Below are 22,006 nucleotides of genomic sequence, written 5' to 3' on the forward strand. Positions count from 1 at the left end.
GTGGCAGTGTACGACGGCAGGACGTGTTATGTGCATCTTCCATGCCGGGAGTAGCGGCTATGCTGGTTCTGTGCGTAATCTATCCCGGCAGCGGGTAACGAAGGCAGAGCACATTACACGCATGCGCTCTGCCGGACGTGACGTCAAAGTGTGTTATACGCATGCTCCTTGCCGGGAGCCGCGTCAGTGATGGTACTGTGTATGTTCTATAAAAAATAAAAACCGAAAGGCCTGAGGAGGGGTCACTGGACCCGAAACGTTAACTCTGATTTTTTTCTTCACAGATGCTGTCAGGCCCGCTGAGCTTTTCTAGCAACTTCTGTTTTATTCCTATGCACGCTCTATCCTGGGAACGGGGAACGACGGCAGGGCTTTGTTATACGCATGCTCTGAGTCGGGAGAGACGGCACAGCGTATTATACGCATGCTCTGAACCGGGTGAGACGGCACGGCGTATTATACGCATGCTCTGTACCGGGGAGACGGCACGGCGTGCTCTGCGCACACTCAGTTCTGGGTAGTGCCGGTAAAGCGCGTGCGCATAGCGAGGGTATGGCTGGGTGGTGTCCATGGTGATTAGATCCTGTGGGATATTAAACCCTCGGGCCTAGGGCAGGGAGGAGCTGGTGTTCTCAGCCTGGAGCTGACTCAGGGGCGGGCTGAAATATTAAAGGGCTCATAAGTGTGCGAAGGGACGGGAAGTGAAGGGATGGAAGTAGGTGTGTGTATGTTTGTGGGACTGTGCCTTTTCGCCATCCTTTGCTGGGGTTTATTTTCTCATAATTGCCATTCTTTAGGATCTTTATGATGTTTTTGCTGCGGCGGCTCGGCCAAATGCCGTGTTTCCCAGGAGTTGACAGTTGGGATGGGTAGGGGGAGGAATGTGGAAGTGGGAGAGGAACTGTGACTTTGGAAGGCATCACGTTTGAGGGTAACTGGTCTGCCTATTTGCCCACCTCTCTTCACCTGCCCCTCCCCCACCTGACCCCACAAAGTCCAGAGGTGCTTGATTAGTCTTTGGGAGTACACTCCTTTGCGTTGAACTGAGTGTAAAAGCAGTTCTAGTGATGAGAATAGATTGAAAAAGTTGGGACTGTCCTCCGTGGAGATGAGAAGGCTGAGAGGAGAACTGATAGATGTTTTTGAAACGAGCTGAATGGAGTAGACAGGGAGAATTTGTTCCTATATGCAGGAGAAGCGAGAATGAGAGGGCACAGATTTAAAGTAACTCGCAAAAGAAGTAAGGGTGATGTGAGATTTAAAAGGGGGTGAAGGGGCAACCTTTTCTTGCAGAGGGTAGTGTGTGTATGGAATGGGCTGCCAGAGGAAGTGGTGGAGCTGGTACAATTAGAATATTTAAAAATCTGGATGTGTATACGAATAGGGAGGGTTTAGAGGGATATGGACCAAATGCTGGCAAATGGGACTAGATTAATTTTGGATATCTATTTGGCATGGACAAGTAGGACCCAAGTGTCTGTTTACATCTCTGCCACTATGAGTCAAAGTTTTTTTGCTCAGTGAGCAGTGGGGGGTCTGCCTAGAAATGTGGTGGAGGAAGGTTCAATTGAGGCATTCAAGAGGGTATTGAATGGTCATTTGAATACAAATAACGAGTAGTGATCTGGGAGATTGGCACTAGGTAATGCTGCTGATGCAAATGAGCTGGTGCTGGCATTATTGGTCAAATGGCATCCTGCACTGTTAATATTTCTGATTCAGTTAACCACCACCCCAGACCCCTAAGCCAAACAGGCATTGAGGATCATCTAAATTGAATATTCCTGGGCTGCCTATCCAAATGAGGACAGTGCCAGTTGTGGCTGATCTCTTGCCTGACAGTGAAGCAGAAGATGGAAGTGGTTTTTGAGCCTTGTACCTGATAAGCAAACACAAAGGGAAACTAGGCACGTTGTTTTTGCCCCCCCCCCCCCCCCTTACCCTGCTGATTTGTTCTAACAGATTGGTGTAAAATAGCCCATGGCATTTTTACAAAAAGAGCAAGGGAGTTGTAGAACCCCTACAGTGTGGAAGCAGGCCATTCTGCCCATCAATGCCATATTGAACCTCTGAAGAGCATCCCACCCCATCCCTGTAACCCTGCATTTCCCTTGGCTCATCCACCTAGCCCACACATTTTTGGACACTATGGGCAATTTAGCACGGCCAATTCATCCTAACCTGCACATCTTTGAACAGTGGGAGAAAACTGGCACTCCTTGGTATCCTGGACAATATTGTAAAAGGGAAATTATGATGTGGCCACTGATCATCCTGCCATTTGTGGGAGCTTGCTGTGTGAAAGTCAGCTTGTGTGCTTTTATGTCACAACAGCTTCTGTGCTTCAAAAGTGGCTATAAAATGTTTCGCAGTCATGACAGATTTTTTAAAAAATGACTCGCAATATTTTGCAAGTCAGTCTGGCTTCGAATATTTTTCCAAATGAAAGGTTTTGGATAAGCTGTCAAGTTGCTCTGTCTCCTTTTGCTTGCACTTGTTGCACTTCTTTTTCTGAAAATTTTGCAGAAATCAGAAGGTGGCTGTTTCTTTTAAAATTCTTTCAAACAGCTGTTTAATAGGGAAACCCCGTGTAGCTATTTTACAAGTTGTGTGGTTTCTGTTCATCCCAGGATTCCCAAGTCAGAGGCTAAGATCTTCTTGTACATTTTTCCCCACTAATTGTGATTCATGGGTGAGAAGAAGGTTTGTCTGACACTGAATCACTGAGATTACAATGCACTGGTGGAGCAATGTGAGGTGTGTGAACTGTGATAATGTGTACTTGGAGAGAAACTTTGAACCCACAGTGACACAAAGCTTCTCGCCACACAAATGCCTCTGAGCAAGAAGTTGTGGGTTTAAATACCAATTGTGGTGGGTAGCTTAGGCTGACACATCAGAAAAACAGATTAAGGAATTACCATTGAGGCAACATATTTCTGGTGAGACATTAGTCAGACCATGGGGTTTCCTTGCCTCATGTCTTGAGTTCAGGCTAATTGGAGATTGAGCTGAAACTTATGGTCATCTAAATCATGATTATATCGTGTGACTGCTAGGGCTTATTCCCAATCTCAGTCTGAATCTTATCTAGATAATTTAATTGAAGTCTATTCACGGTTTGAGCTTGTTTTCTGCATTCAAATAAGTTGAGCTGCCAGATGATTTGAAGTATCTTTTTGAAGTAATGATGCATATAACTTGTTAATTCTTGCAGTGGATTCTGTTTGCATGCATTTTACTCAGAACTGTAGGAGGGGATATCAGCGGACTGAGGTTTTGCTTCCTAGCTGTGTCCAAGAGGAGATGGACGGGAGAGAAGGTGCAAAATGAGAGTTGATAGCAGCACTCTTTTTTTCGGTGTTCTTTGAGTGTGTGGTGGTTTTAATGGAGCTCACTGGTTGTAACGTGGAGGTGATTGCTATCTGTATTACATGCATACACACCTTTCTGTGAGTAACAGGAAGTGAGGTGGGAGTTGGTGGAAAAGAAGAAAAAACTGGATGAATCAGTCAGTCGACTTGTGCTTTTATTGTTCCCACCTCACATCTCTGACCAGGCCAGCATTTATTGCCCATCCCTCCCTGTTTGTTACTTAGCAACTGTTCACGACCTGGAAGCAGATTACCGCCTGCCTTTTTTTGTGTGTGTGAGAGAGAGAGAGAGAGAGAGACACACACACACTGTCTGAAGCCCATAGGAAGAAAAGGTAGGCGATAAATAAATGGTGTGTGCACAGGGCTACTTTCTGGGAAGACTTGGGAGAGAGGCCAGACTGCGGGAAGGTTCTTTCATCTGTATTGATTTTGCCTGCAGATATTTGAATTCTGCTTTTCTTCTCTCCCACCCCCACCGCCTCTGATTCCCCTGCATTCCCAAGACTCAGGAAAAGCTAGTGTTGCTGTGAGCCAGTTGTGTAACAGGTATGAGGAGACAGTAATAGAATTGGGCACTCTGAAACAACTTTCATTTATCTGGGTTGGGTGTGTTTCACAGTCAACAAACTATGTTTTGAGGTCTGGCCACTGATACCGTGTTCACAAATGTGGCACCTATCTCAGCCCCCAGACAAGATAGTTGTAGCATGGAAGCAGACCTTTTCAGTCCAATTCGTCCTTGCTGAAAACGCTTCCCAAACTAAACTAGCCCCACTTCTCTGCATTTGGCCCATATCCCTCTAAAACTTTCCTATTCGTGTACCTGTCCAAATGCCTTTTAAGTGCTGTAATTGTACCCACCTCTACCACCTACTCTGGCAGCTCAATTCTCTCTTGCGCGCGCTCACGCACACCACCCTCCGCCAGGCGCCCTTCCGGTCCCTTTTACATCTGTGCCCCCGCACCGCAAAGCCACACTCTACTTCCAGATTCCTCCATCCTGGGAAGAACGACCTTTGCTATTCACCCTATCTGTGCCCCGCACGATTTTATAAACCTCCATAAGGTCAGTCTCCGCCTCTGATCTGAACACTTTCAGGCTTACCAACAACCTTATTATTAGCAGTGAGACTAGAATTGAGCGCTGTATTCTAAAAGTGGCCTAACCAATGTCCTTTACAGTCGCAACATGACCCTCCCAACTCCCATATTAAATAGAACATTGTCGGTGTGGAATGCTTGGACCGAAGGGTCTGTTTCCTTGCTGTACGACTCTATGACTGTACTCAATACACTGCCCAATGAATGCAAGCATGCCAAATGCCGCCTTCACTACCCTGTCTACCTGTGACTCCACTTTGAGGATCTTTGCACCTGCACCCCTTGGTCACTTTCTTTGGCAACTCTCCCCAGGGCCCTACCATTAACCGTACAGGTCCTGCCCTGATTTGCCTTAACAAAATGCAACACCTCATGTTTATCTAAATTAAACTCCATCTGCCACACCTCCATTGGCCCGTCTGATCAAGGTTTCGTTGTACGCTGATGTAGGCTCCTTCACTGCCCACTACACTTATAAATGACAAAAAGCCATGGACCGAGCACCGATCCTTGCAGCATACTGCTGGTTACAGGTCTCTAGCTCTTATCCATCACACTCTGTCTCCTACCTTCAAGCCAATTTTGTATCCAGTTGGCTAGGTCCACCTGGATCCCGTGAGATCTAAGCTTGCTAACCAGTCTACTGTGCGGAACCCTGTTGCATGTCTTGCTCAAGTCTCTATAGACAGCATCTGCCTTCATCAATCTTCATTGTCACTTCTTCAAAAACCTCAAACACATCAGTGAGGCATGATTTCCCACGCAAAAAGATAATAAACGATTAAACTATTTTAGTGGTGTTGGTTGGCACAGTAGCCATGGAGAGTTCCAATTCACGACCTTTTGGAAATAGTGACAAATGTACAGTGTCAGAGGACAAACAGGAGTTTGATCATATCTTGAGATGCGGAGGGATTGCTTAATATTGGTATGTGAGAGACGGAGTTCCAACTTGAGAGGAGGTTGGAGGGGTCTTCAGGAGACCTGGTAGGTGATGAATAAAACCAGCTAAAACTCTCAACATGTCATTGACTCTATCCCCAACCCCTTCATTCACTTGCTTGAATCACTCAAACTTGCTCTGCCTACTCCAGTGAGTGGTTTTCCTCAGAAGATGCACTGACGAGGAGTCGTATTGGACTCGAAATGTTAACTCTCTTTGGTGTGCTATCTTCTTCTCTCTGTGTCTCTGTGTGTGTGTGTGTGTGTGTGTCTCTCTCTCTCTCTGTGTCTCTCTCTCTCTCTCTCTCTCTCTCTGTGTCTGTCTCTCTCTCTCTCTCCCCCCCCCTCTCTCTGTGCAGAGGCTGCCCGATCTGCTGAGTTTCTCCAGCCTTTTCTATGTTTATTTCAGTCTTCTGCACACTGAGCTAGGAGTACAGGATGAAAGGTACTGATCAGTGGGCCACAGAGCTAATGGACAATTAAGGAACAATCCCTTGAAACAAGGGGCATTGGTCATCTCAATGCTAGCTGCATTTCTGTCTCACTGCAGGTGCTACAGGATCTGCTGAGTTTCTCCAGCACTTGCCTGTCTTTGTTCTGGATCTCCGACATCCACGGTACCTGGCTTTTCCATTTGATTGAATTGTTTTATTTTTCAGTCAACCCGTACCTGTGGCAGTGTAGCTCTCCTCCACTGCTGAACACCCCTGTCAGCTGAGATGGTGCATGTTTGGGGACCCTGCAGTAGATCTTGCAGCAGGGAGACCAGAACTGAATGCAACATGCCAATAATGGCCTAACCAACATCCTGTATAGCCGCAACATGATGTCCTATACTAAACAGAACACGGTTGGCACAGGCTGGTTGGACTTATGGGTCTGTTTGCATGCTGTGTGACTGCTGGAGCTGAGATTTTTTAAAAAAGCAGAATAGTGTTAATGCTGGAAATCTGAAGCCAACACCAAAACTGCTGAAGATACTCAGCCAGTCCAGCAGTATCTGTGGGGGGAGAAACAATGTGAGCATCTTGTGGTCGATATGACTTCTTCACCGCGGCTCACGTGAGCAGAGATGCAGATTTACTATTTGTATCCCTTTTTCTGTTTTCAAGAGGCCAGGAGTGGAATGGGCCATCCCACTGTTCCTTTCCCCAGTCTGCAGGCTGCTGCATTGGCCCTGACACATTGGCTGGTTGTTAAGTGGAGCTCATGTAACCAGGGTGATTGCGTAGAATTTTCTGAGTTTGGGTTACTAACTTCTCTTTTTCTTTTTCCTGTTTTTTTTTATCGTCTTACCACAGATTTCGCTATGAAAAGCCTTCATTTTCCCTACTTACATCACCCATGCCTACCACAAGGAAGCTTCTTCACTTGCCTGTCAGTCTAATAGTCTGCCTCCAAAGACCTTGAACAATTAACGTTAACAACCGAACTCTCCTCAGAACTGTGTCTGCTGCCAGTCATCATTGCTGGGCTCCTGAGATGGTGGCAGGGCTTTGAAAGAGGCTCATTTCCTCAGCACCACGCTCCTACCTCCGTAAGGCTGCAGTGAGGTATATTTGCCCGTTGCATTTCTTGCCATTGCACTCAGGGCCGCTTTCCAGGTCGGCTCCTCGGCATGGCGACTTTGGCCTCATTGTCTGGCAAGGATGCTGCGCTAGGTGCTAAACCACTGGCCTATGCCAAACCCCTGAATGATTTGGACTTCCACTCGGGAGCTCGTATCGAGGAGATAACGAAGCTGATCCAGGAGTTCGGCAAGTATGAGATGAGGGACTTTGACGATCGGCAGGCCCTGGAGGTTCATACCGCCAAAGACTTCATTTTTTCTATGCTGGGTGAGTGCCCACAGCACACAGAGATTGGCACCATCATTTGTAAGGAACATTCACAACATCCAGTCAAGTGGTTACTTGCACACAGCAAGCTTTCGCAAACAGCAATGTTGTCACCACCAGCTCATCTCCTTTCAATGTTGGTTGAGTGGCATATGTTGGCCAGGACCCTGGGATAGCTCCCTGACTCTTTGCAAAAATAGCATCATGGGATTTTGGAATACTGCATTCAGTTCTGGTCTCCCTGCTATAGGCAAGACGTTGTCAAACTTGAAAGGATTCAGAAAAGATGTTGCCGTGGTTGGAGGGTTTGAGCTACAGGGAGAGGCTGAATAGGCTGGGGCTGTTTTTCCCTGGATTGTCAGAGACTAAGGCGTGACCTTACAGATGTTTATAAAAATCATGAGGTGCCTGAATGAATAGCCAAGGTCTTTTTCCCCAGTGTAGTGGAGTCCAAAACTAGAGGGCATAGGTTTAAGGTGAGAGGGGAAAGATTTAAAAGAGACCTATGGGGCAACAGGGTGATGCATGTATGGAACAAAGTGCCAGAGGAAGTGGTGGAGGCCGGTACAATTGCAATATCTAAAAGATATGTGAATGGGAACATGAATAGGAACGGTTAAGTGGGATATGGGCCAAATGCTGGCAAATGGGACTAGATTAATTTAGGAAATCTGGTCGGCATGGATGGGCTGAACGGAATGGCCTGTTTCCGTGCTGTACAATTCTATGACTCAGTGGTTTGTTTCTGCTGCCTGTGGGCAGATGGGGTTGTTGTGTTAATATTGCCACTGTGAGGTGGCATCCTCTAGAAACCCCAGCGCTGTTCTCCACAATTGCTCTGCTTCTGATTTTGATACTCATGCAAATTGCCATGGCTGTCAAATATCTAGCGCCATGCATTTCAGTACCTTCTGAATTTGCAACAAAATTCTTCATCAGGACCTTGCTCGATTCCAGACACTGAGTAGCTACACAGAGCATGTCAGCCTAGATTTGTGTGCTGTGGTCTCCGAAAGCGGAGCTTCAACACCAAATCTTTTGACTAGGGTGAGAATGTGTTAATGTGAGACTGTAGTGAATCCATGTAGAGCTTAATAATGTTTTTAAGTTAGAGGTGGACGGATTTTTGTTTGAGGAAGTCTGTAAGGGCGGGTAAGAATGAGGAATTGAGACGACAACATAGAGTCGTATGTCACAGGAACAGCCTCTTTGGTCCAACCTTAACCCCAAACTAAACTAGTCCCACCTGCCTGCGCTTGGCCCACACCCCTCCAAATGTTTCCTATGCATGAGCTTATCCAAATGTCTTTTAAATGTTGTCACTGTACCTGCATCCAGCACTTCCTCTGGAAGTTCATTTCACACGTGAACCACTCTGTGTCTTAAAAATAAATTGCCTCTCCTGTCTTTTTAAAATCTCTGTCCTTTTACCGTAAAAATACACCCCCTAGTCTTGAAAGCCCCCATCCTAGGGAAAAGTCGCCTACCATTAACCTATTCTATACTCCTTGTGATTTTATAAACCTCAAAATGGTCACCTCTCATCTCCTGTGCTCCAGTGAGAAAAGTCCCATCCTATCTGGCGCCTCCTTATAAATCAAACCCTGTATACCCAGTAACATTCTGGTAAATCTCTTCTGAACCCTCTCCAGCTCAGTAACATCCTTCCCTTTAACAGGGTGACCAGAAATGAACACAGTGCTCCAGAAGAGGTCTCACCAGTGTGCTGTAGATAAGCCTTGGCATTACAGTGGCTGAATGGCCTGCTCCTCCTAATTTATATGGCGGTCTTCCTCCGAATTGTACATTGCAGTTTTAACCTGGAAGCAGATCATAGGACCCAACTAGTAGCTATGTATTTCCCATAATGAGCAGTAATCCTCATTCCATACGAAATTGGGTCCCTGCTTTAGAAAATTCAGCACTCTCATGTTAGAAAGCTAAATTTAACCTGGTAATATCTGAACTATGGACTTTTGCAAGATTGCAAAGGTCAATAGACTTTTTAGTTTTGCTTTGTGGATTAAGATCCTTACACTTCGCAGTATATTGTAACTAGTATGCTGAAATGGTTATAACTATGCAATTCTTTTATTTTACACTCTCTTAAAAAAAGTGATGCTTTGGCTGTTAAGGATTACAATTTTTTCATTTATACCACCACAGCCACGTGGTATCTTCCTTCATGCTTTCTCAGCAGTCCAACGATAGCATCGCATACACTCCTATCCAACTTCCTTCGCCCTCTGAATAGGAGGAGGCCATTCAGCCCCTCAAAACAGACTTGTCATTCAGGCCGATTGTGGCCAATGTGCAGAGGTTCAGCCTGTCTGCTGTGATCTTCCTTCATACTTGACAGGACATAAATCCAGCAAACTCCATTTGAAAAGTTCAATTTTGTTCTCGCAATCTTGGCCTCACCTATAACACCAGTAGAGCTCTCGCTCTCGTGTCGGCTCTCGCTCCCGCTCTCTCCTGTCCACTTCTCTCGGATTTGCACCCTCGCTCTTGCCCTTACCCTCGCCCCCTCTGTCTGTCTGAAAAGGCATCTGAATGGGTACATGAATAGGAAGAGCGTGGAGGGATGTGAGCCGAACGCTGGCAGATGGGACTGGATCCATTTAGATAGCTGGCCAGCATGGGCACATTGGACCAAAGGGTATGTTTCCATGTTGTACATCTTTGACTCTAATATGAACAGGTATAGGCCATTCAGCCCCTTGAGCTTGGTATGCCTTTCAGTAGCATCATAGCTGATCCGATATTCATCCTGTCCGTTTTCCTGCAGTCACCCCAAAAGCCTTGATTCCCCTGCCTAACCTCAGCAACCACTGCCCTTTGAAAGGTGACATGCTACCTGATGTCTAAATAGTCTGAATCTAATTTTCAGATGGTCTTGGACAATTATTTAAACATGAACAACATGCAGCATTACTGAAGCCCAGTCAGAGAGCTAGTGCAGACACAATGGGCAGAATGGTCTCCACCTGCATCGCAACACTCAATTTGTGAGGTAGTAACAGGTTCTACTTTAGTCGCTGGATCTGATCATGAACTACTGAGATTTCTCTGATCGTCCCTCTTCAAATCTTTAATTTTTTCAGTTAAACAATTTTGCCTTGAAGTTGACAATTATATCCATCGCTTGCTGCAATCCGTGCCCCTTTTTGAATTCAATTCCATCCCAATAAACCTGTAGACCCAATAGACCTTGGCTCACTTTCTGCTGACATTTCATCCTTTTGAAGTTTAGTCACTTGTAAAGTAGGAAATACGGAAGCTAATTTGTGTACAGCAAGATCCCATAACAACAATGCAATTATAGAATCATACAGCGCAGAAACAAACTGTGCGGTCCCACCTGTCCATGCTGACCAGATGTCCCAATCTGCCCTAGTCGCATTTGGTCCATATCCCTCTAAACCCTTCCCATTCATGTAACCATCCAGATGCCTTTTAAATGTTGTAATTCTGTCTGTCTCCACCACTTCCTCTGGCAACTTTGTTCCATACATGCACCACCCTCTGCGTGGAAAAGGTTACCCCTCGGCTTCTTTTTAAATCTTTCCCCTCCTTAAACCTATGTCCTGTGGTTCTGGATTCCCTAGACCTCGGCTATTCACCCTATCCATGCCCCTCATGATTTTATCAGGTTGTAATAAGGACATTATTCTATAAAGTCATCCTTCAATCCCCAATGCTCCGAGATGAAAGTCCCAACCTAGTCAGCCTCTTTCTCCAGCTGAAAACCCTCCAGCCCTGGCAATATCCTTGTAAATCTTTTGTGGACCGTCTCAAGTTTAACAATATCTTCCATGTAGCAGGCAAACCGGAATTGCGCGCAGTTTTTCAAAAGTGGCCTATCCAATGTCCTGTACAGCTCCAACATGACCTTCCAACATCTATACTTTGTGCACTGACCAATGAAGGCAAGTGTGCCAAACACCAGCTTCACCATCCTTGTCTGCCTGGGACTCTACTTGCAGGAACAGTGCACCTGTGACTGTCAGCCCCTTTGTTTGGCAGCACTTCCCAGGGCACCATACAAGTCCTGTCCCGGTTTCCCTTACCAAAATGCAACACTTCACATTTGTCTAAATTAAGTTCCCATCTGCCAGTCCTCAGCCCATTGGCCCATTTGATCAAGGTCCCATTGTACTCAAAGATTACCTTCTTCACTCTCCACTACACCACCTGTTTTGGTGCTGCTGCAAACTAACTTACTCTACCTCTTATATTCACATCCACGTCATTAATGTAAATGACGAAAAGCAGTGGACCCAGCACTGATCCTTGTGGCACAGTCCGATAAATAACCCTCCTCCATCTTCTGACTCCTACCTTCGAGTCAATTGGCTAATGAGTGTCTCCTCTTCCTGATACTGATTTGAGACACAAGTACTGGGCCATGCATGCAGAAATTCCTGTTCTTCCCGCAGGTAGTAGCGCGGATCTTTTAGATTCACCTGAAAGCAGCTTGGGGAGAATCCTTGAAATGTATTCCCGTCTGAAGATTGGCATCTCCAGTAGTGCAGCACTCCTTCAGTACTGCTCTGGGGAAAGAGAACGTCAAATAGTCACTGGCCGAGTAATCCAGAGCCCCGGGCCTCTGCTCTGAGGACATTGTTCAAATCTGGAATTGGAAGCTAGTTTCTGTGATGATGCCCTTTAGAGCTAGCATCAATTGTCATAAAAACCCATTTGGCTCACTAACACTCTTTTTAGAATTGACCAAAATGTGACCCCTTGATCCATAGCATGCAGTTGGCTCTGAGCTGCCCTCAGAAATGACTGAACAAGCCTGTCAGTTCATGATGAAGACCTATAAAATAACTCTCTGCATTGCTGGGAGGGTCAGTGTTGATGTGCAGTGTTGGTATCAATGTGTTGGGGTGTTGGCATCAGCAGCTGTTAATAAAGTACATTGTGCCAAAGTCTGGAAGGGTATATTCTGACAGTCAGCAAGGCATAGCATGTGCGGAGCCTGAAAGTGGTGCGGTAAACCTGAACAAGCTCTCTCTGCTTCTACAGGCCTTGTTCAGAAGCTGGACCACAAGTTACCCGTCTCCAACGAGTACCTGCTGCTGTCTGGGGGTGTGCGGGAAGGGGTGATCGACATGAACCCCGACGAGCTGGGTGACTACGCCAGGGGCACAGACTACGACGTCGACTTCACGCTGCTGGTTCCGGCGCTGAAGCTCCACGACCGCAACCAGCCGGTGACGCTGGACATGCGCCACTCGGCGCCCTGCCACTCATGGCTCAGCCTGCGGCTCTTCGACGAGAGGACCATGGAGAAGTGGAAGGACTGCTGCATGGAGACGGAGCCTGGCCCGGTGGGAGCCGGCAGCTACTACTTCTCCCCCACCAAGGTGGCAGATTGGTTCTTCCGCTCGGTGCGTGCCGTCATCGAGGAGGTGCGCCGACACCCACAGCGCGGGGTTCCCAGCGTGGCGGCGGTGGAGAAGAATGGCACGGTGGTGTCCGTCATCCTCAACGTGGGCCGCAGCCGCATGCTCTATGACATCGTGCCTGTGGTGTCCTTCAAGGGCTGGCCGGCCGTCGCCCAGAACTGGCTGATGGAGAACCACTTCTGGGATGGCAAGATCACTGAGGAGGAGGTGATCAGCGGCTTCTACCTGGTGCCAGCCTGCTCCTGCAGTGGCATCCCAGAGAACGAGTGGCGACTGGCTTTCTCGCGGAGCGAGGTGCAGCTGAAGAAGTGCATCTCCATGCCCTTGATCCAGGCTTACCAGGCGTACAAGGCCATGATTGTCAAACTGCTGTCAAGGCCTCGGGCCATCAGTCCCTACCACCTGAGGAGTCTGATGCTGTGGGCCTGCGACCGCCTCCCTTCCAGCTTCCTCGGGCAGGAGGAGAACACAGCACACTTCCTCCTGGGCCTCCTCGACGACCTGGCCCACTGCCTGGTCAACAAGTCATGCCCCAACTACTTCCTGCCACAGTGCAACATGTTCGATCAGCTGTCCGACAGCACAGTGCTGCTGCTGGCCTGCCGCCTTTCGTCGGTGCGTTCGGACCCCGCCGAGCACCTGCGCAGCGCCATTGAGCACGCCAAGGCAGCCAGCCGACTTGCCCAGGAGCTGCGGCAGTCCACACCAGGCCTGGCCTCCTCCCAGTCAGATGGGGTGCTGTCCAGTGCTGGCCGGCAGGATGACAGCTTAGCCCGCAAGCTCCAGCAGCTGGTGACGGAAAACCAGGGCAAGTCCATCTCTGTCTTCCTCAACCCGGACGACGTCAGCAAGCCTCACTTCAGGATCGATGACAAGTTTTTCTGAAGGATTGGGCCGTGGTGCTGTCCGTCCGATGCACCTGTCTTCCCTCCCTGCCTGCCTTCAGCCCCCGCATGCTGCATTGTGGGCTACTGGTAGGCGTGATCTCCCCTTGCATTGTGGGATACTGGCGGTCACACTTTGCAATGGGCCTCACTGAACTGAGAGACGTGTTGCTGAAGCATTCTTTGGGACAAATGCAGGATTGCCAAGTTTGGAATGATAGCGACCCGAACTGCAGGAGAAAAGAGTGCCACTTGGTTTGCAATTTGACTCTGGGCTGCAGTATTGCCATGGAGCAAGCTGTAGACACCTCAGGCATCTGGGTAATTCCTTTTCTTAAAACAGAAGTAAGGTTTAAACACATTCCATTTTGTTTGCAACTTTTGAAACAGTGTCACTCTCAACTAGTGCGAGTGAGCCACAGCAATGCCTCAATCAATCAGTCAAATTGCTAAGCGTATTGGGGCGCTTTTTCCCCTGTGGTGTAAATTATTGTGATCAGTGCGCTTTGGCATTCTTGTGTTTTGTCCTGATGAGTGCAAGACAAAAAAAAACCTGGACAATGTATCTCTCTTCTCAGCAATTTCAGGTTCTGTTCTAAAAGTAAAATGATTGCAATGGATGTTTAACAATATTTCTCAAGATTACAGGTGAGCCATTGCTTACCTTTTTTCAAAAAAAACTTTATTCGTCTTTCCTGTTGTGAGAGGAGGGGTTTGAAATGGCAGTTTATAAGTATCCAGCCAATTAATTGTTGCCTGGTCTCTCTGACTAATGTAAAGCAACTCAAAACCAGCATTGCTGAGTTAGAATCCTTAGGTTACACGTCACGTTTGTAAACTCCACATTTGAATCTCCTGTGCTGGCCGTAGGACCAGATCTTAATGCCCGACACAAGGAATGATAACTTGACCGTACAATTCTTGATCCATTCTGTCTTTGTGGATTCTGGGCTCTCCTGTAAAGGGGATGGTTAGTGCTGTGCAAGCACCAGGCTGAACTGTGACTGGGTGCAGGCTGCCAACCGCTGATGAGGCCTGACAACAGTGCAATATTGTAGTGCGTTTAAATTGCATTGTGAGGCACAGCCATTATCAAGGGGATGGCACTGGAAGCAGCTGATGGGTTTGGTCAGACTGAACTGCATCCTGAATGGATTTGGGATGTATGGCTGGGATAGTTCGTCCGGATAGTCATTTCTATCAATGAAACATCAACTCGTTGATACTTTTGCTTTGCGTTCCAGTTTCATGGAAATTTTTGTCATTTATTTCGTAAGCAGTTTGATTTCCAACAGTAGCAACACCAGGCCTGGATACTGAAGCCTTTGGTTTAAGTGGCCACTTGGATGAGCACCTATATATTTACACTGTATGGTGCTTTCTTAGTAAGTTTTGGATCAGTTCTGATTTCTGCTGGAAATATTTTTTTTCCATTTGACTCTCCCTCTCCCTTTCCCTTTCCCTCTCCCTCTCACACACTCTCAACCCTGCCTCCCTCCCTCCCTCCCTCTTTCTGTCTTCCACCCCTCCCTCTCTCTGTCTTCCCTCCCCCTCACTCTGTCTATTTCTTTGCCTCTGCCTGTCTGTGCCACCCTCCCTCTGAGCTGCACAGAATCTTACCAGACCATTAATGCCTCTGCCCTGCTCTTCTCAGCCAGTGGGATCGCTGTAATTAATCTTAGTGCCTTTTGGGTGAACATTGCCAAACAGATCTTGGAGGGGATATCTGCAAAAGTTTAATTTTATTGCTGCCATCCTGTGTACACGCAGTATGACTGTGTTTCTCAATTGATTTGATTCTAGTACAGTTGGCCTCAGGATCCTTTTGGGTAAGGGGTGCTGGGGGCAGAGGGGAGATAGTAATGTGGCAGGAATGTGTTGATCAGGGCATCTGGAAAGAACTGAGTATGTGTGAGACCATCTCTGTTGCCCACTGCAGATCATCATCCTTCCTGTGCTGCGGCTTGGGGTCTACGGTCAGCCCAAACCTAGGTTGACCCAGCCGTGGTATGGGATGCCCACAGAAAGTGGCAAGTTGCCAGTCCATTACCTGGAGCTGTTCACCCACTTGAGTTGACCGGTAGTCAGGTGTGATCAGGGTAGGATGTTTACTGCATGTGACCCAAAGCTTGTGTGCTCAAACAGATGAGGCAGGGCATTTTTGTGTTTGCATTTGAGGCGTGAACGCAGTCAGAGCGTTGAAGAAACGACAGTTGAAGGGAGGAATGCAAAGTAGCTGTCTTGAGCCCTACCTCTGCTGAAAAGAGTTCTTGCCGACGTGGGAGGGTACCAGTCACCCCTAAGGTTGGGCAACATGCTGCCGGTGACCCCTAATTACCAACAGCTGGTGGTTTCCACCCCACACAAGCACATTTAGTGGGTGAGCACAGGGATTACTGACAGGCTGACAGCACACACTAAATGGATGGAGGTGGTCAGCCTGTTTAGATGGTGACATAGTGCCAGGCCTTTGACTATAACATGCACTTAGATGCACTGGCATTCACTGCGTTACGTTTGTCCAGTTGGGCATCAAATACGTACCAAGTATCAAGCTAGTCTGCCACACGATGCTCCCTCCTAGCTGCTCCAAATGTGGGGTTGGTGGTTTGAACTGGGTGGGGGTTGTGGCCACAGGATTACAATAAGGTAGTCATTCAGTAATTCAGACTATATCAAAAGCTCAGTTTTAATCAGTTTTCCTCTGCCTTACCAAACAACATTGTGACAGGGAGCGGATGCACACCTCACACTGGCTCCGTGCCTCCCAGCAGAGGGATCAGTTTTTTGGAAAAACAAATGTCCATCAGGCCGCTTGAGTTATCATGGCAGTGGCAGCAGAGACAGGAAGGTAAGGATGTACATCCTGCTCTCTCGTTGGGTGCCGCAGCGCCCAAAAAGCTAAGTGTCAGCCTGCTGTGTCGCACATTGCCAAACCCTCCCACCCCCAACCCTCCTCGTACCGGAGACAAAGTTAGCACTGCTGCCTCACAGAGCCAGGGACTCGGGTTTGATTCCACCCTCGGGCGACTGTCTGTCTGTGTGGAGTTTGCACGTTCTCCCCCGTGTCTGCTTGGGTTTCCTCCCACAGTCCAAAGATGTGCGGATTAGGGTAGACTGGTCATCCTAAATTGTCCCATTGCATCCAGGAATGTGCAGGCTAGGTGGGTGAGCCTTGGGAAATGCAGGGTTACGGGGATAAGGCAGGGGTGTGGGCCTAGGTGGGATGCTGTTCAGAGGGTCAGTGTGGCCTCAATAGGCCAAATGGCCTGTTTCGGCACTGTAGGGATTCTATAGGGCCTTCCTGGCCATACCTGAGAAGGTGATCCACAGAGGTCAGACTGCAAAATGAGTGACAGGAGCCAGCAAGAACCAGTGCATCTGACCCATCCCCCTGCCGTGCCAGCTCTGCTGCAGATTTAGGTACATCCCAGTGTGTGCTGTAAACTTTGCCCTTCTAGCTAGGAGCAGCCTTTTACAAAGTTTACAAAGCATTGTCACTGGAATCTTAGTATGAAACTTTAAGGGTCCAATTGCTGGTCTACTCTGCAGGAATTCAGATATTCTGGAGAGATGTAAAAAAAATAGCAGCTATTATCCAGTAATACAGTTAGTTACATGAGACTGCCAGAAATCAGTGACCTGACAGTGGGTTTTCCACTGGTGCTGGTCAAGTCAAGCTCGAACACAACTTTCCCAAATGTGTCTCTTTGTTTTATACTTTCTCTTTTTGTCTTTCCATCATTTTGTTTTTAACCTCCACCTCTTCAGCCAGCGTCGATCCTGACATCTCTCCTGCATTTTATTTCTGCCAGCTTGCTCTCCGTTGAAATTGAGAGTTTTATAGCCAGAATGAGGCCTTTTGGTCCATCGTGGATCTGGCACCTATCCACTCTGATCCCATTTGCGGAAACTTGGCCTGTATCCTTGTGTGCTACAGCATTTCAAGTCTTTATCTAAATACGTCTTAAAAGTTGTGATGGGTCCTGCCTATATCACCTGCTATGAACATTTAAAAGGAGAGTGTAGGCTGCAGTCTTACAATGACTGAGTTTTGTTTTAAAAAAAGTGTATTTGAAGAGACGTGCTTCTGAGGTTGGCATAGAAATTGGGGTTTGGGGTGGTAGAAGCTATATCTGGGCTGAATAACCAGGGTCTGGGGCTCTGAGGGCTAGCTTCAGGGTCCATGTTTCCTGCTTCTGGCCTTGCTGCTGGAGTACAACTTGGTATTACCTCCGGGAGCAGGTTGCCAAAGGCAATGTCCTTCCTTTCTTGAGCTGTCGTCGCTGGTGCTGAGCTGCTGCTTCCTCATTCACAGGGGCTATGTGCCTAATCTCTGTTTCCCGCACCCAACGTTGACTGGACCTTTTGACACTTGCGTCAGATATGTAGCATTGAAGTGTGAAAAGCGGAGTTCTGCCTTGCCACAAGAGACCCGCGGAAAGCATTGTGGTTTGTCGTCCTGCATTGCATTTTGTCTGGAGGGTGGACTTGGGATGGGTTTCTCCTGGAGCTGCGCAAGTGATTTGGGCAAAGTGCACCCTTTTCACTCCTTCAGTGGGACAAATAGTGTACGCAATTTCAAAGCGGTGTCTAACGTAATTTATACCATTTGATTGACAAAGTGCCTGCAGCCCAACTACGATTGTATTTGCGTACATCGTGAATGTTGAGACTACAACTCGAAGCTGCATCCCCCAACACTAGTTCTACAGGGCTGCAATGAAGCAGACCAGCTTGGTGGTTTAACATATTTGTGCCTCAACTTTATCAAGGTTTGCATTCAGACAGCAACTTTTGTCCATACCTGCATACAGCCAGCTGTAGCCTCCAATCTAAACGGGCCAGGATTGAGTATCTGGGGAAACAAGGGAGTGCTCTCTTGCATTTTCGTTCAAGTATTGTACTCAAATGTTTTTTTTTGCTGCAGCTGTGGAGGTACACAGCTAGGAGTGAGTGCGTGCTGTGACTTGGGAGGTGCTGGCATGTGTGTTTTTCGCTTTCTCCTTTTGCTCAGGCAGACAGCTGATAATCACCCCAAAAAATGAAAGCTACATTGTATGCGACAGTAAACTCATGTAGAAAGAAGCAATTGAACAATAGAGCAAGCATGAACCCTGCATGTACTGTTGATGCTGCAAAGCAGCTCCTCCCTGAGTGAGGGATGTGTACTTTGCTGCAAATGCCCCTTTCCTCTCTACTACTTTGTGATGCGATTCTTGAATGTACAGCCGGGCACTTGAATTCTCCCCACCCTCCTGTAGATTCAAGTTGCGGTACGGCCATAACAGCCTGGCCTTTTACAATAAAGCAAAAGAACTGGGGATCTTGGACATCTGAAACAAAGGAAAGCAGAAATTGCTGGAGAAGCACATCAGGTCTTGTCCATCTCTACACTGATTGGGCATCCATTGAAGATGAACCAGGTTGTACCACTCCAAATGTGGTTCATGGCATGGTTGGGGTGGGGTGGTGGTGGGTGCTGGTTGCTGCATTTGGCAAGCTTTTAAACTCCCTACAACTTGGCCTGACTGGCCTTGTATAAAAAGCTGTATCCTGTGGTGAATGAATCCCAAACTGGGAATGCCACCCTCTGTCTCGGGACTCGGAAACGAGAACAGGAATTCCTGGAGAAAATAAGCAGGTTCTGGCAGCGTCAGAACTGTTCTGAAGAAGGGTCAGCACATTCGAAACTTTAGCTGTGTTTTCTCTCTCCATAGAGGGCAGCTGTGTGCCACAAGGATTGGTGCTGGGTCCGCTGCTCTTTGTCATCTGTAGATATGATTTGAATGTGAAGAGAGGTGGTATGGTTAGTATGTTTGCGGATGACACCAAAATTGTTGATGTAGTAGACAGTAGAGGTTATTTCGGAGTGCAAAGGGACCTTGATCAGATGGGCCAGTGGGCTAAGGAGTGGCAGATGGAGTTTAATTTGGATAAATGTGTGTTGCATTTTGGAAAGGAAAATCAGGGCAGGACTTATAAAGTTAATGGTAAGTCCCTGGGCACTATTGCTGAACAAAGAGAAAAGGGGTTCAGGTGCATAGCTCCTTAAAAGTGGAGCCACAGGTAGACAAGGTAGTCAAGAAGGTGTTTGATACACTTGCCTTTATAGCCAGTGCATTGAGTATAGGAGCTGAGAGGTCATGTTGCAGCTGTACAGGACATTTGTTAGGCCACTTTGGAATGCTGCTTTCAGTTCTTTGTCTCCCTGCTATAGGAAAGATGTTATTGAACTTGAAAGGGTTCAGAAAAACTTTACAAGCATGCTGCCAGGGCTGGAGGGTTTTGAGCAACGAGGTAAGGCTGAGTAGGCTGGGGCTATTTTCCTTGGAGTGTCAGAGGCTAAGGGGTGACCTTTATAGAGGTTTACAAAATCATGAGGAGCATGGATGGGGTGAATAGCCAAAGTCATTTCTCCAGGGTAGGGGAGTTCAAAACTAGCAGGCATAAGTTTAAAGCGAGTAAAAGATCTGAGGGACAACTTTTTTTTACACATTGCATGTGTGGAATGAACTGCCAGAGGACGTCGTGGAAGCTGGTACAGTGACAACATTTAAAAGGCATCTGGATGGGTACATGAGTAGGAAGGGTATAGAGGGATATGGGCCAAATGCTGGCAAATGGAACTCGATTGGGATATCTGGTCAGCATGGATGAGTTGAACCAAAGGTTCTGTTTCTGTGCTGTGTGACTCTATGATAACAAAGTGTGGAGCTGGATGAACACAGCAGGCCAAGCAGCATCTCAGGAGCACAAAAGCTGACATTTCGCTCTCTGATGAAGGGTCTAGGCCCGAAACATCAGCTTTTGTGCTCCTGAGATGCTGCTGGGCCTGCTGTGTTCATCCAGCTCCACATTTTATTATCTTGGAATTCTCCAGCATCTGCAGTTCCCATTATCTCTGTGAGACTCTATGTTGAGTTTCTCCAGAAATTTCTGTTTTTGTTTCTGATTTCTTTATTTTATTTCTCTGTTGGGCTCCCCCTCCCTTCAGCTTCTAACACTAATTTAACCACAGCCTCCTGGCCTTTGTTTTTCAGTACACTAAATGGACTCTTTGCTACTCACTCAGCTTTGAGGATGACAATCCTTGTGAAGGGGTAAATAGTTCTGCTGCATTTCTGAATACTCTGGGTCTTGCGTTATCCACTACTCTGTGCGAGAGTCAAATCTGCCCCTACAGACAGCATCAAACTTTCTGCTTGAAGACTCCAAAGGACAGTTTTCCTTTTTTTTTTGAAAAAGCAAAATCCAGGATTGGACTGCACTTTCTCGCTCATCGCAAGCTGCTTTGTGGAAGACTATCCCACTTGTACATCAAGGAACATGTACTCAGGGAAGGAGGGAAGTAGATGGCTTGCAAATATATCATTTAAAAAAGAAAAGTGATGAATTGAATGTCTGCACAGTTAAATTAATCAATATTGGTGTACATTTCATGCTTTTTGTATATTTTAATGACATACCAAAGTCTCCTTTGCTGCTGTTGATGCTTAGAATGTGTCGTCTGTTTCATAGCAAATAAACATGCAGTAAGTACGTGGTGTCATTTCTTCATTTATTTTGCTTCTGTGTGTGTTGGAAAGGAACAGAAGTTCACACCCTGCATTTTGTTAGAACTCATTCATAGCTGAGCTGCAGCCTGACCCGGATGACCCACTGTTGCTGCAACGTCCACCAATGTCTTTGGTTCACTGCAATCACACATCCAACTCGGACTTAACAAGCGATCGAGCAGCTGTAACTGATGGAAGAAAGTTCCAAATGTCTTTCTTCCATGGTATCACTCCTGTAAATTCCAGGGAGTTAAAAACCTGTTTTGTGTAACTTTGCCCTGCAATTTGAGTCCAGGAATCATTCCAGTGCATCAGCGCTGTGCGTCCTCCAAGCCAATGTATCCTTTCTAAGGCATGCTGTCCAGAACGGCACTTAAGATACTGCAGGATTTTGTGTAAATATGAAATACAGTAGCAATGGTAATCCTCTCATGACTTCTACCCATTAGCCTTTTATTTTCTGTACTTGCTCATCATGCTTTTTTAACCCAAAAGTGTACTTTAAACACAAAATTTGTAAAAGTCTATCACAAAACGTTTCAGCTTGAAAATTACAGAAGATGCAACAAAATTAACAGCAAAGGAGAATCACGTCAGTGAATGTCTTCTGTCTCTCGCTCCACACATGGTGCCTAAACTGTTGAGTTTCTCCAGAATTTTTGTTTTTTTTTCCATACAGCACGTTCCACTCTTGTGCTTCAGTGCTTTGTTACTGTTTCAGTGTGTGCAATATGCATTCCATGCAGGACAAAACACCTCCAGTTGAAATTTGCAGAGTATGGTGATTGCACAAACTTTTCTCCCTGTACCATGTTCCACCTTGAGGTGCTTCAAGAGAACTTGAATGCTCTTAACATTCATGGTGCACAGCCCTTGTTAAGCTTATAGTCT

General features: G+C 46.9%; 1 protein-coding gene across 9 annotated transcripts; it reads left to right on the forward strand.

Moving 5' to 3' along the window:
- The first annotated feature begins 339 nt into the window (after positions 1-339).
- Positions 340-21,098, forward strand: LOC125448775 (nucleotidyltransferase MB21D2-like). Of its 9 annotated transcripts, none has more exons than XR_007246777.2 (4): positions 2,277-3,709; positions 6,722-7,258; positions 12,290-13,901; positions 20,600-21,098. XR_007246777.2 is itself a non-coding variant. In XM_059642561.1 (4 exons), the coding sequence occupies exons 3-4, from the start codon at positions 7,039-7,041 to the stop codon at positions 13,555-13,557; spliced, it is 1,488 nt and encodes a 495-aa protein (XP_059498544.1). In that variant the 5' UTR covers positions 2,277-3,709; positions 5,971-6,037; positions 6,722-7,038; the 3' UTR covers positions 13,558-20,315. The 9 variants fall into 9 exon arrangements, 7 of the variants coding, with proteins under 7 accessions (XP_048380256.1, XP_048380257.1, XP_048380254.1 ...); XR_007246778.2 differs by having other exon boundaries at positions 12,290-13,877; XM_059642561.1 differs by lacking the exon at positions 20,600-21,098 and adding an exon at positions 5,971-6,037 and having other exon boundaries at positions 12,290-20,315.
- The last annotated feature ends 908 nt before the right edge of the window (positions 21,099-22,006 follow it).

This window comes from Stegostoma tigrinum, chromosome 45 (assembly GCF_030684315.1).
Source record: "Stegostoma tigrinum isolate sSteTig4 chromosome 45, sSteTig4.hap1, whole genome shotgun sequence".
NCBI lineage: Eukaryota > Metazoa > Chordata > Chondrichthyes > Orectolobiformes > Stegostomatidae > Stegostoma > Stegostoma tigrinum.

What these genes read in the sequence shown, in the direction of transcription:
- LOC125448775 (XM_048524299.2), top strand. Translation starts at nt 7,039, where the DNA reads ATGGCGACTTTGGCCTCATTGTCTGGCAAGGATGCTGCGCTAGGTGCT. An exon ending in CTTCATTTTTTCTATGCTGG is followed by an intron (nt 7,259 to 12,289) that starts GTGAGTGCCCAC and finishes CTGCTTCTACAG; the next exon opens with GCCTTGTTCAGAAGCTGGAC.